This window comes from Tupaia chinensis, unplaced genomic scaffold (assembly GCF_000334495.1).
Source record: "Tupaia chinensis unplaced genomic scaffold, TupChi_1.0 Scaffold000426_1, whole genome shotgun sequence".
Classification (NCBI taxonomy): domain Eukaryota; kingdom Metazoa; phylum Chordata; class Mammalia; order Scandentia; family Tupaiidae; genus Tupaia; species Tupaia belangeri.
In genome coordinates this window covers 2,557,054-2,569,841 of record NW_006159931.1, presented here as the reverse complement: position 1 = coordinate 2,569,841, position 12,788 = coordinate 2,557,054, and the positions used below count along the sequence as shown (strand labels likewise).

The following is a 12,788-nucleotide window of genomic DNA, read 5'->3' as shown; positions in this document are numbered from 1 at the left end:
GAGTCACGCTATTTTTCTTCTTTTCCTTTGGGGGTGGCAAATAAGACTGAATGGCAGTAACTTCCTCGCTTTCCTTTTCTGACATTAATGGATGTTATAAAAAGATAAATCTATCAGACGAGACACCCCCTACTGCAGACAGCTTTACAAAATAAAACGGTTAAGATTTTCTGGATGGGGCCAGCAGGTGGAGTGGTGGTTAAAGCGTTGGACTCACATGGCCAACCATGGTTCAAGTCTCAGTCCCAGCATGAAACTCAGGCTGGGCACATGTGCACACAAGCCCAAAATCCTGGGAGGAGAACGGAGAAGGAATTGTAGCATGCCATTGTCCCTGGAGGGGTGATTTCTCACTTTCCCTCTCACAACGGTCTCTCTCCAATGAGCCCATGTGCTCTATGGCAAGAATCTTTAAAAAAAAAATAATAAAAAAGGACAATGTATATATATACATATACACACACACACGTAAATTTACATACATATATACACATAGATATATATACAAAATATGTGTGTGTGTATATACACGAAACCTTAGAAGCTTAGAGTAAATATTCGCATAGAGAACACTAGACACATACCTGTAAAAGAGCTGAAATGTGAGTAAACTTTCTAGCCATCCGAGTCACTTCAGGTAAGAAAGAATACAGTAGGTTGGTTTCCAGCTGCAGGATGAAAAGAATAATGGGAGTGACAGATGCACTTGTGTCTTTCAAAAATGAGTCCATCATCAGACTGGCTCCATGGCCTGGTGGTTAAGCAGCAGCTAGGTTTCCTACAGCTGGCCGCAGTTTGAATCCCAGCCCTGGCGGCCTGGGGACCACAGTGGCACGCATGCCCATGTCCTGACGGATGGAGAGGGAGGACACGCCCCACTGGTCATCCCTCTCCCTCTCCGTCTCCCTGTCTCTGGTGTGTCCACGTGCTCTCTGGCGAAACTAAAAAATAAATGGATAAATCCTGCCCAGCTTTATAAACCTCCTATAATTTGGGACCAGCAGATGGTGTAATGGCTACATCACCGGACTCACACATAGGCAACTGTAGTTCAAGTCCCGGACCCTGTGGCTTAAAACTCACACCAGGCGTGTGTGCGTACGTGCCCAAAATCCTAAGAGGAGAGGAAAGGAGAAGGGACTGCGGCATGGCCACCCCCTGGGGGATGATTTCTCATTTTCTGTCTCTCTGGCCAGTGCATGAGGCAAAAAAATCTCTCAAAAAAAAGTTATGAACTTCACCACACACCACACAGCACATCTGCTCTGTTTATGAGTTCAGGGCTCGTGTGTTCTTAGGTCACGGGGCTGGATTAAATGCAGAGTGGAAATTCCGGCTCGGTTTCTTACTAAGACAGGGCTGCTTTCCAAACCTGCTATGAGTGTCTAAAGGGTCTGACGATCTAGAATACACTCAGCTCACGATGAAACAGATTGTTCCCAGTAAGAACTGATCACGTTACACCAGAGGCCGTGTGCCGAGGAAGAACACGGACCTCAGAGCCTGATGGCTGAGCACCACTTTCCAATTCTGTGACATGGAGCTAGCTCCAGGTCTCTGTGTGCCGTGAACTCACCTGTAACATGGCGGTAGTAATACCACCACCTCCTCCCTGTTAGGTTGTTGTGAGAACACCAGTGAATTATTTGAAACACTCAGTACTTAGCACACACTAAACAATCAGTAGCTAATTGGCGGCATCATCATCGTTATTATTATTATTATGGACCTATTAGGAGCAGAGTCCTAAGAAAACATTCTGTACGAAGTTAATTGGTTAATAGCGAAACGGTCACTAAGAGACCAGATCAGAATACTGTTTCCACGGCAACGATACTGAAACGCGAAGGCAACCGTGGGATCACACCCGTAACACTCAGTGTGTAAGGACTGGAAGATGCCGAGCTTGCTTTACTTTAAGGACGACTGGAATATACTGAAGAACAGATAATAAGGTCCTACGAACTATGTATTTCCTGCTTGCCGCTATCCAGTTTCCGTACTCACTTGAAAGTATGAAACTTCGGCAGCGCCGCCGGTAGACACCTCTGTGACCACTGATAACGACTTCAAGTCACTCGACAGACACAGCGCGAGACAAGTGCCAGCGATCTGAAAAGCGGTCGACCCCCGGGACAGTTAGTACGACTGCCAGGCTGCGCTGGCTTCACTGAAAGCTTTCGAAGGTAAACACGTGCCCCTGGCTCCTGGCACACCCTTGCAGCAGGTGAGTGAAGGCAGCACCTACGATGCCCTTCCCCACTGCAAGGACACAGAAGTTCCCAGTTCCCGCCCCTTTCTCCATTGAGGGTCCCAAATCAGTGGGGGAGAAGCAACATTTTACACAGAGCCCACAGTACTTCCTACGCCTTTAGGGAAGGGTCACAGTACAGTGAAAACACTGCAGAGGAAGCCAGGACTTAGCCAAGTAGCAGAGAGCACCGAGCCTAAGGCTGAGTCTGATGGCTCCTGTGACAGTCCATGACAAACTCTAACTGTTGCCCATCATGGGCTAGAACACATCAAATCGCAGTCAAGTCTGACACGTTAGTCTTTCATCAAGGAAAAAAGATGAACTTGACAGATGTCATAAAAAGCCCCCGATCTTCACAGATCCTATCGCTACTGTTGAAGAAAATATCCTCTGGGCACTTAATAACAATTCCGATAACTAAAACTGAAAAAATTAGCGTTTTATACTTTTTCTGTAAATGAAATAGCTATTAAAGTCTAAGAAAAAAAATCGAGAACTTCTAAAGAAAAACTTACCCCTGTGACTCGAGCAATTTTGAACATTCCATAAGCATAAAGCTCGATAAATCCAGAGCTTCCTCCAAGGACAAGAATATTAAGCCTAATTAAAAATAAATGCAACAAGCTGAGGACTAGCTGACAACAGAAATGACTGCATTCTTAAAACGAGTTGTAAATTTCATGGCTCTCATATAACCTACATGCTAACGCATCCCACCAGGGGACGAAGCCACTAACACTCACAGCCAGTAACGTCACACTTATTCCTTTATGTTTTCCCCAAAAGAACAAAAATTTCCGCTAGCCTAAAAAAGTTAATAAAAATATATTATCAACAATATATATTAGTTGATTGATTGAGAGGTTTTTGTTAAAATTTCATGGCTCTCATATAACCTACATGCTAACGCATCCCACCAGGGGACGAAGCCACTAACACTCACAGCCAGTAACGTCACACTTATTCCTTTATGTTTTCCCCAAAAGAAAAAAAATTTCCGCTAGCCTAAAAAAGTTAATAAAAATATATTATCAACAATATTTATTAGTTGATTGATTGAGAGGTTTTTTTTAAAGAGCGTGTGCGCTCGCCAGACAGAGAGACAGAAAGTGAGAAATCACCCCGCCCCTGTGGGGATAGCCACGCCACAATCCCTTCTCCTCTCGGGATCTTGGGCATGCACACACACAAGCCTGGCATAAGTTTAGGCCACTGGCATGCACACACACACGCCTGGCATGAGTTTAGGTCACTAGGTCCAGAACTCGAATTGCAGTCGACTACATGGGAATCTAGTGACATAGCCATTACGCCAACAACTGGTCCCACAATTATATTTAGACATAGCCATTACGCCAACAGCTGGTCCCACAATTATATTTTTATACTCTCAATAGCAAAACAAATCTTTATCCAGCTAATAAACGCCATCCATTTATCATGGCTATGAGGCTGAATATATTAAATGGACTTAAAGAACTTGGATATATCGGGGCTGGCAGGTGGCATGGTGGTCGAGACACTGGACTCCCACACTGCTGACCACAGTTCAGGTCCCGGACCTGGCGGCTTGCATTCTCGCTTTCCCTCTCTCTCTAGCTCTGGTTAAAATGAAAATAAACAAATAAATAATTCTTTAAAAATTTAAAAAGAACTTTTTAAAAAAAAATTTTACTTGGAGACTCTAGTATATTTCTTTTATTTCTTATTAAAATAAACAAAAGGAGGGACCAACAGGTGGTGTGGTGGTTAAGGTGCTAGACATTCCCCCATGGCCAACCATGGTTCGAGTCCCGGACCTGGTGGCTTGCTTTCTCTCTCTCTCTCTCTGGTCAAATTAAAATAAATGAATGAATAAATGAAATAAAATAATTCTTTAAATAAATAAATAAACAAAGGGAGACTGGGTGGTGCCGCAGCAGTGACACATGACACCCTGTGGGGCTGACACACACGAAGACTCCGGGTACACATCCAGGGGCCTCCCTGAGGATGCTGCACATGCGCGTGCCCACTGTCCAAGCCGGCTGGAGCTGGGTGGACGGCAGAGCCCAGACCCTGCGGAGGGTGCTGTCTCTTGCTCAGGAAGGAAGTAAACTTTTACAAATACACAAAGATGTAAATAAACAAAGATGCGCTATAATACTGCCAAAAGTGACAAAAGACCATCCAATAAAAACTGTGACAAATATTCATGTCTGTGCATCACCCAGAGGTGCTGATGTCATCAGAGAAATATGACAAAGGACTTTCTCCTGAAGCATCTGAAAACGGCCTCGACTGTGCCACATCAATATTTATTCCCACTTACTTAGCGCTATACAATTTAAATGATACTTCGTGAAGTTTTCTGCAGGATTTACCTGACATCTCCCAAGAGTTTAATAATTTCATCCGAATTTTCTTCACTAAAATAGAGAAATAAGTTAGGTCACCTTTCAGCTATTATCTTTCAAATAATAAAAGGTTATCTTACTTGGAAACGGAAGCATAGCTTACCTAAATATTTTTGAGGTGTTGCTATAACTAGAAGAAAACAGAGAGTAGGGTAAAAAATACTCTTCGTATAAGGAATACCCTCTTCAGAACACGAGAAAATTGTCCCAGTGTGAAAGCAGAGGCAGAGAAATCTGCAAGATTAATCCCAAACAAACTGGTACATACTTTTTTGGCAATGTAGGTAGTTTAGGTAGAAGAAGATTTGATTCATCCTCAGCATTATAAAAGGATGTCAGAACACTAAAAAGGAAAAAAAAATGATAAAAAACACTGACAATTACTTACTTTTCTTTCCTTCAAAAAATAATTCTAAAAATAGAAACCCAGTTTTAAAAAGTTACCAAATAAACAGATGTCACAAATAGTTTCCTATTTTAAGACAGTCACTGAAACGATCACAAATGAGAAAAAAAAAATTATGAAGTTTTGTAACTTGTGCACAAAAAAACAGCTTACGTAATTTACATTTTCAGAGGAATTAATATTAATGAACAAACTTCTCAGTATATGAAATGTGTTCATATATGTTCGGTATTCAGGTACCGACTGAGACTGTATGACTCCTTAACTCCCATTTAAGAACCCACAGGGAACAGCAGGTGGCGTGGTGGTTAAGGGGGCTGGACTCCAACATGGCCGACTGCAGTTTGAGTCCCGGACCTGGCTTTCTCATATTTCCTCTCTTACTCTATCCTTCTTTGGTCAAATTAAAATAATAAATACATACATTTAAATAAAATAATTCTTAAAAAAAAGAAAATAGAACACACACTAAACGTATGAACACTAAGAGTAGTTTTAAGGAGCACTGCAATTATCGTGTCATTTAATTACTGGCTCTTTTGTGCGTGTGTGACATAGAGAAGGAGGGAAACAGGAAGGAAGAGAGGAGGGGAGAGGGGACGCACATGCTGGCAGGCGACACCGAGGAAGGGAGTCTCTTCGGCATAGACCCCTTTCTCCACCTCTCTGGCTCCCCGAGACCTTGCACGTTTCGAAAGTGTGTCAGGAACATAGTTAGCAGGTAACTGGGCTAGAATAGTAATCACACGGCGTGCTCCTCTCCTCTGACTCCCAGAGAGCTACAGACCCATCTGCCATTCTCGATTATTTGATGGTGGTTTATCTACGTGAATTTCAGTCCCCAGGCAAGATCCTTGTCATCCACTGCTTTCAGGCCCCCCTTAGCAATGTGGTCAATGAATATTCAGAATTTACAAATGCATTTCCCATTAACTTAGTGAATCTTGATTAGAAAGGACAATCAAAGGAAAGAAAATGATCACATTTCCCCAAAAAGGGAAAAGAATTCTGGTTTTTAGGATTAGCCAAATCCACTGTTCTTGGGCTTCCTTCACCACAAGGCATCTTATTCCCTACATCCGCTAAGGCCAAGTGCTCCCAGGGAACGAACAGTCAGGACCACGGACAGAAACACCCCATCATTTTCTACACTCAAGCGTATTCTCTAAGACACCAAAACCAAGCTCCAAATGGATAAACTGTGAAATGAAAAACAAAATATCAGTCTGCTATCAGTAATTCCAACTACTATTACTCGAAAACACAAGTCACTGATATAAACTATTGAAAATAACTACAAAGAGGTGAAAATTCTTCACCGTTCAGGCATAATTATGTCAATAAGAACATGTTACTTTCTTCTGAAAAAGATCTCGCAATGCATTAAAAGATTTAATCTCGGGCCAGCAGGTGACATGGCAGTTAAGACACTGGATCCCACATGGCTGACTCCACAGTTCGAGTCCCAGACCTGGTGACCTGACAATCACATACAGTGCATGTGTATGCATGCCCAAAATCCCGACAGGAGGACAGAGAAGGGACTACAGCACGGTCATTCCCCTGGGCGGTGATTTCTCACTTTCCTTCTCTCTTTGCCTCTCTCTGGAGAGTACATGCACCCTATGGCAAAACAAAACAAAACAAAAAAAAACCTTTAAAAACCTGAACCAGCAGATGGTGTAATGGCTACATCACTGAACTCCCATGTAGTTGACCACAGTTTGAGTCCCAGACCTGATGGCTTAAACTCAAGCCAGGCGCATGTGCGTGCGTGCCCAAGATCCCAAGAGGAGAATGGAGGAGAAGGGATCGTGGTGTGGCCATCCCACCCTGGGGGGTAATTTCGCGCTTTCTGTCTGTCTCTCTGTCTCTCCCTGTCTTTCTGGCGATCATATGCACCCGACAGCAAAAAACTCTCTCAAAAAAAATTTTTTTTAATAATAAATATCACCTTGATAAATTTAAAACCAAAAATTTTTGAAATTGCCAGATGGCACTTGCACTTGCCAAAGACAGAAAGGAAGAGAGAGGGAAAAAGGAGTCCTCAGGAGAGCAGAGTTAGCAGGTAACTGGGCTAGAATAGTAATCACACGGCGTGCTCCTCTCCTCTGACTCCCAGAGAGCTACAGACCCATCTGCCATTCTCGATTATTTGATGGTGGTTTATCTACGTGAATTTCAGTCCCCAGGCAAGATCCTTGTCATCCACTGCTTTCAGGCCCCCCTTAGCAATGTGGTCAATGAATATTCAGAATTTACAAATGCATTTCCCATTAACTTAGTGAATCTTGATTAGAAAGGACAATCAAAGGAAAGAAAATGATCACATTTCCCCAAAAAGGGAAAAGAATTCTGGTTTTTAGGATTAGCCAAATCCACTGTTCTTGGGCTTCCTTCACCACAAGGCATCTTATTCCCTACATCCGCTAAGGCCAAGTGCTCCCAGGGAACGAACAGTCAGGACCACGGACAGAAACACCCCATCATTTTCTACACTCAAGCGTATTCTCTAAGACACCAAAACCAAGCTCCAAATGGATAAACTGTGAAATGAAAAACAAAATATCAGTCTGCTATCAGTAATTCCAACTACTATTACTCGAAAACACAAGTCACTGATATAAACTATTGAAAATAACTACAAAGAGGTGAAAATTCTTCACCGTTCAGGCATAATTATGTCAATAAGAACATGTTACTTTCTTCTGAAAAAGATCTCGCAATGCATTAAAAGATTTAATCTCGGGCCAGCAGGTGACATGGCAGTTAAGACACTGGATCCCACCTGGCTGACTCCACAGGTGCCACAGTTCGAGTCCCAGACCTGGTGACCTGACAATCACATACAGTGCATGTGTATGCATGCCCAAAATCCCGACAGGAGGACAGAGAAGGGACTACAGCACGGTCATTCCCCTGGGCGGTGATTTCTCACTTTCCTTCTCTCTTTGCCTCTCTCTGGAGAGTACATGCACCCTATGGCAAAACAAAACAAAACAAAAAAAAACCTTTAAAAACCTGAACCAGCAGATGGTGTAATGGCTACATCACTGAACTCCCATGTAGTTGACCACAGTTTGAGTCCCAGACCTGATGGCTTAAACTCAAGCCAGGCGCATGTGCGTGCGTGCCCAAGATCCCAAGAGGAGAATGGAGGAGAAGGGATCGTGGTGTGGCCATCCCACCCTGGGGGGTAATTTCTCGCTTTCTGTCTGTCTCTCTGTCTCTCCCTGTCTTTCTGGCGATCATATGCACCCGACAGCAAAAAACTCTCTCAAAAAAAATTTTTTTTAATAATAAATATCACCTTGATAAATTTAAAACCAAAAATTTTTGAAATTGCCAGATGGCACTTGCACTTGCCAAAGACAGAAAGGAAGAGAGAGGGAAAAAGGAGTCCTCAGGAGAGCAGGGTCATGCCGTAACCCCTCCTCCTACATCTTCCATCTTCCTGCTTTTGGGATACATACACGCATGCACCTGGCATGTTTTTCATCCAGCAGGTGTGCTATTCAAAGTGCAGTTGGCCACATCGGACGTGGTTCCCTTAACCACTAGGCTGTGGGGCCTGCCTGTAAAATCAAAATTGACATGCAACATACCAACATTCAACATCATAGGCGCCTAAGTTTCTACAAGAACAAATGAACAATTCGTGACCGCCCTATTGAGACTGTGAAGTTTTCCTTTTCTGATTCACCTGCTTTCTACAGTCACTTCCATCCAGTGCATACAGGAGACTGGAGCCTCCACGGAGAAGGAGTGCAAGCTCTCCGGCTTTTCTACATCACACAGAACGATCTTCTTGGTGTCAGCAAGAGCAAAGGCCAAGACTAAAACAAGAAAAAAATCAACAGAATTACTACCACGGGTGAGAAAAATGGGTGTTTCACTTACGGACCAGTTCTTCCGCTTTAAATAACTCTTGGTCATGGAAATTGTATAACTTAAAAAGTCTTCCTTCAAAAGGTATTTTAGGGCCAGCAGGTGGCATGGTGTTAAGGGTGCTGGATTCCCACATGGATGACCACAGTTCGAGTCCTGGACCTGGTAACTTGCTTTCCCACGTTCCCTTCCTTTCTGCCTCTCTCTCTGGTCAAATTAAAAATAATAATAATACTAACAAATTAAATAAAATAAATATTTTTTAAAAAGAGATCTTTGCATGTAGCTCCATTGTTACCTAAGCTTATTTTCAAGCACTGAAACTTCATGGGCAATCTACCACTTTCTCACGTGGTTCTTAATATTGTGCTTACATTGTCCTCCACACTGAATGTCTAGACTGGAACCCTGTGGTCAAGCAGAAAACACAGAACAGGTCTCGACAGAGACTACTCTTATCAGGCCAGCAGGTGGCGTGGTGGTTAAGGAGGCTGTACTCCACATGGCAAACCACGGTTCAAGTCCCGGACCTAGCATCTTGCTTTCTCACTTTCCCTCTCTCACTCTCACTCTGTGCCTTTCTGGTCAAATTTTATATAGAACTATAAATAAATAAATGTTAAGTAAAATTCTTCTTTAAAAAAAAAAAACAACAACTAATCTTATCACCAAGACACACTGATCCCATAAACTTGTCTAAAAGGTAAGAAGTGATTTCAACTGCTTTTTTCGTGGAAGGCTTTTTAATGTTCATTTACATTTCAAATCCATAAAGGGAACATGGCCTTTGCACTGATGGATCTCATTCTTCTGAGTGGCTGAGTTACCCAGTCCAGCGTCTGCACCTAAGTCAGTATCGTCCCCACACGTCCAAGTGACCAGTTCCACTTGGAAGGCAGTGAGCGTCACCGTGTGCAACTGTGCCAGATCTGAGGTGGTCTCGGCATCTCTTCTTAGAAACAATTTAAAGCAATCTTGAAATGATCATAATCTAAAAAAAAAAAAAAAAAGATCCAAAACCAAGATATACTTTTAAAAATATTTTTTAAAGAATTATTTTATTTAACTTTATTTATTCATTCATTTATTTATTTATTTTAATTTGACCAGAGAGGGACAGAGCGAGAGAGAGAGAAAAGGGGAGGGGAATTTTTAAGCATTTGTACCTACATAGAAAAAATAAATGCAGCGATAAGGAGCACATTATCATTTTACACACACAACTCACTTTTTTCTTATGGCACCAGTGACCTGGATGAGCGTGAAGCCGTAGGACTCACACAGTTACTGGTACTGTGTGTGCACAACAGCTCACGAACGGAGCGTCACCGTAAAGACAACGCGTGGGAGCCATGACAAGGCCATGATGGCATGGCACTGAGGAGTGAGCGGCAAGGGTACAGGACAACCGTGGGAAGGATGAAACCTAACTATTCCGTATACGCCATCGGAGTTCACTCCCGACTCAGCTTTGCCAGGAAGCTGGCTTTCATGTCAGAGCTATCTTTGCCAAGAAACACGATGGCGGAATTAATCTTAGTACCAGGAAAAAACTTAAACGCAGTATAAAAAAAAATTCCCAAACTGGCATATTTACTAAGGATAAATTCTCCCTGAAAATAAGCTTTCTTTATGGAATACTCTGTAAAAAAAAAAAAAATACATTAGTTTTAATAATATTAATTACGTTTGCCATCTGGTCTCCAAGCCAGACAGGTCACCTCCTTTCCTGTATTTTCATTCGGTGGGAAACTCCAAACTCGATGGAAACTTGCAAGTCGATGAAGTAAAACCTTAGGGAAAAGATAAAGCGGCAGAAAATTTAAAAATCCATTTCAAAAGATAAAATCAACCTAGAATCCCCACTCTGACTTTTCTAATTGTTCTCTTACGTGTAATATTAAGCTACCAGAAGAACAGAGGAAGATCACCGCTCTGGTTTGAATGCACCCCCAGAGCCTACGGGACAGTGGCTCTGTCATAAATGACGGTGTTAGGAGGTGGGCTCCCTTATTCACCAGGTGTGTTCATGGCCAGAGAGACAGAAAGACGATGAGCACCTCCACCCGGACATGACCGCACTGCGATCCCTTCTCCTCCACCCCTTCATCTTGTTGAGATTCTATGCACGCACACAGGCCTAGCATATTTTTAAGCCACCAAGGCCAGGATTCAAACTGTCATCCATGTGGGATCTGGCCTTCTTAACAAGTAGGCTAGGCCAGTCAGAGAGGGGCGGTCTTTAAGATACAATTACATTAGGAACAGCTGTTGGTGTCACGGTGATACAATTACATTAGGAACAGCTGTTGGCGTCACGGTTATGTCGCTGGACTTCCAAAGAGTCAACCGCGGCTCGAGTCCCAGACTTGGTGGCTTAAAACTCATGCCAGGCACATGTGTGTACATGCCCAAAATCCAGAGAGGAGAGTGGAGGAAGGACTGTGGCATGACCATGCTCCTGCTGGGGGGCGGGGGTGATTTCTCACTTTCTGTCTGTCTTTCTCTGGTGAGCACCCACTGGGGGGATGGTCATGCCACAATCCCCTCTCCTCCCATCTCCTCTCGGGATCTTGGTCATGTGCACACACGCGCCCAGCATGAGTTTAAGCCACTGGTTCTGGGACTCGAATGCAGTGGGCTACGTGGGAGCTCAGTGACACAGCCATTCCGCCATCTGCTGGTCCCTCCATGCTCACTCTTCACGGTGACCTGCACTGACACCAACCCATCTGCTGGCACCAATCCCGTTAACACCTTCCTTGCTACTGCTGTGGCTGGACTATATGGACTGCTCTCTAAGGTCACAGCAGAGGGCCCAGTCAGTGGGTTGTGCTGACCAACGGCTGGGTCGCACAAGGCCAATTGCACTACTCGAGTCCTGGTCTGGCGGCTTGAAAAACACACTGGGCACGTGTGCATGCGTGTCCAAAATCCGGAGAGAATGGAGGAGAAGGGACTGTAGCAAGGCCACCCCCCATCCCGGGGTGAGTGCTTGCTCGCTCGCTCTCTTTCCTCGGTCTCGGCCAACTGCATGAGCCCTATAGCAAAATTAAAATAAAACAACAAAGTTGTTTCAGAATTTCAAAGGAGGAGGAAGACAACTAGCTGTCACGGAGGGGTCAGAGAAAGTAAACATCAACACCCTTGGCCATGGCGTCAGCGCAGACAACACGCTGCAGTTTTGCAGAAGTTGCCCCTGCCACCTAACGCCCAAACATGCGTGCCACTCGGCAAAGCTGTCAAAGGAAAACAGGAAAAAGAAGCAGCGGTGAAGGTTTCCTTACAATATGGCTGTCCGGCGCTAAGCCCTCTGAGAAGGCTGGACTGGATCAGGTCGAACCTGGTGAAGGGTGACACAACGTGAACTACAAGTACTAGCTGAAGGCCACTATGCACGTTCTGCCAGGAACCCGATGCACCATCCCCTCCCTGCTCCACCTAAAGGTATTTTTAATTGGGGGAGCTATCCGTCTATCCTGTAAAACTCTTCTGGAGCAATGCACGTGAACCTTCGCAGCGGAATAACTCTTTCCTGTGTCTAACTGGAAGGGAACCCGGGGCAGGGTCTGTGATCTGCGCATCAGGTGTTTAAAGCCCATGCACCGCTACCTCGGTGAATGAATGGAGGCTGGGGCTGCAGTGCCGTGCGACCTGCTGGGCGCTGTAAAAACTGTGGCTTCGGGCCTCGGACTCCAGCAACGGGCGTACAAATCACCCCGCACGCCGGTCCTCCACTCCTGCACCGGGGTCCCCAGGATCCCGGGGCAGGGCGCGAGAAGCAGGTGCCCGGCGCAGGGCGGACGGAGCTCGGGCTCCCCGGCCAGCCGCGAACGGCCCGCCG

The 12,788-nt window shown here is 44.5% G+C and overlaps 1 protein-coding gene across 2 annotated transcripts in view; it reads right to left on the bottom strand.

Moving 5' to 3' along the window:
- Window positions 1–10,737, bottom strand: part of ANAPC4 (anaphase promoting complex subunit 4) — a gene marked incomplete at its 5' end in the record, with an annotated part of 37,892 nt that extends 27,155 nt beyond the window's left edge. For both annotated transcript variants that reach the window (XM_014590292.1, XM_014590293.1), the window contains 8 exon segments: window positions 585–668; window positions 2,008–2,112; window positions 2,770–2,854; window positions 4,618–4,662; window positions 4,754–4,780; window positions 4,919–4,993; window positions 8,760–8,892; window positions 10,632–10,737. In XM_014590292.1, coding sequence (XP_014445778.1) covers window positions 585–668; window positions 2,008–2,112; window positions 2,770–2,854; window positions 4,618–4,662; window positions 4,754–4,780; window positions 4,919–4,993; window positions 8,760–8,892; window positions 10,632–10,737 — 660 coding nt within the window.
- Between the last annotated feature and the right edge of the window lie 2,051 nt (window positions 10,738–12,788).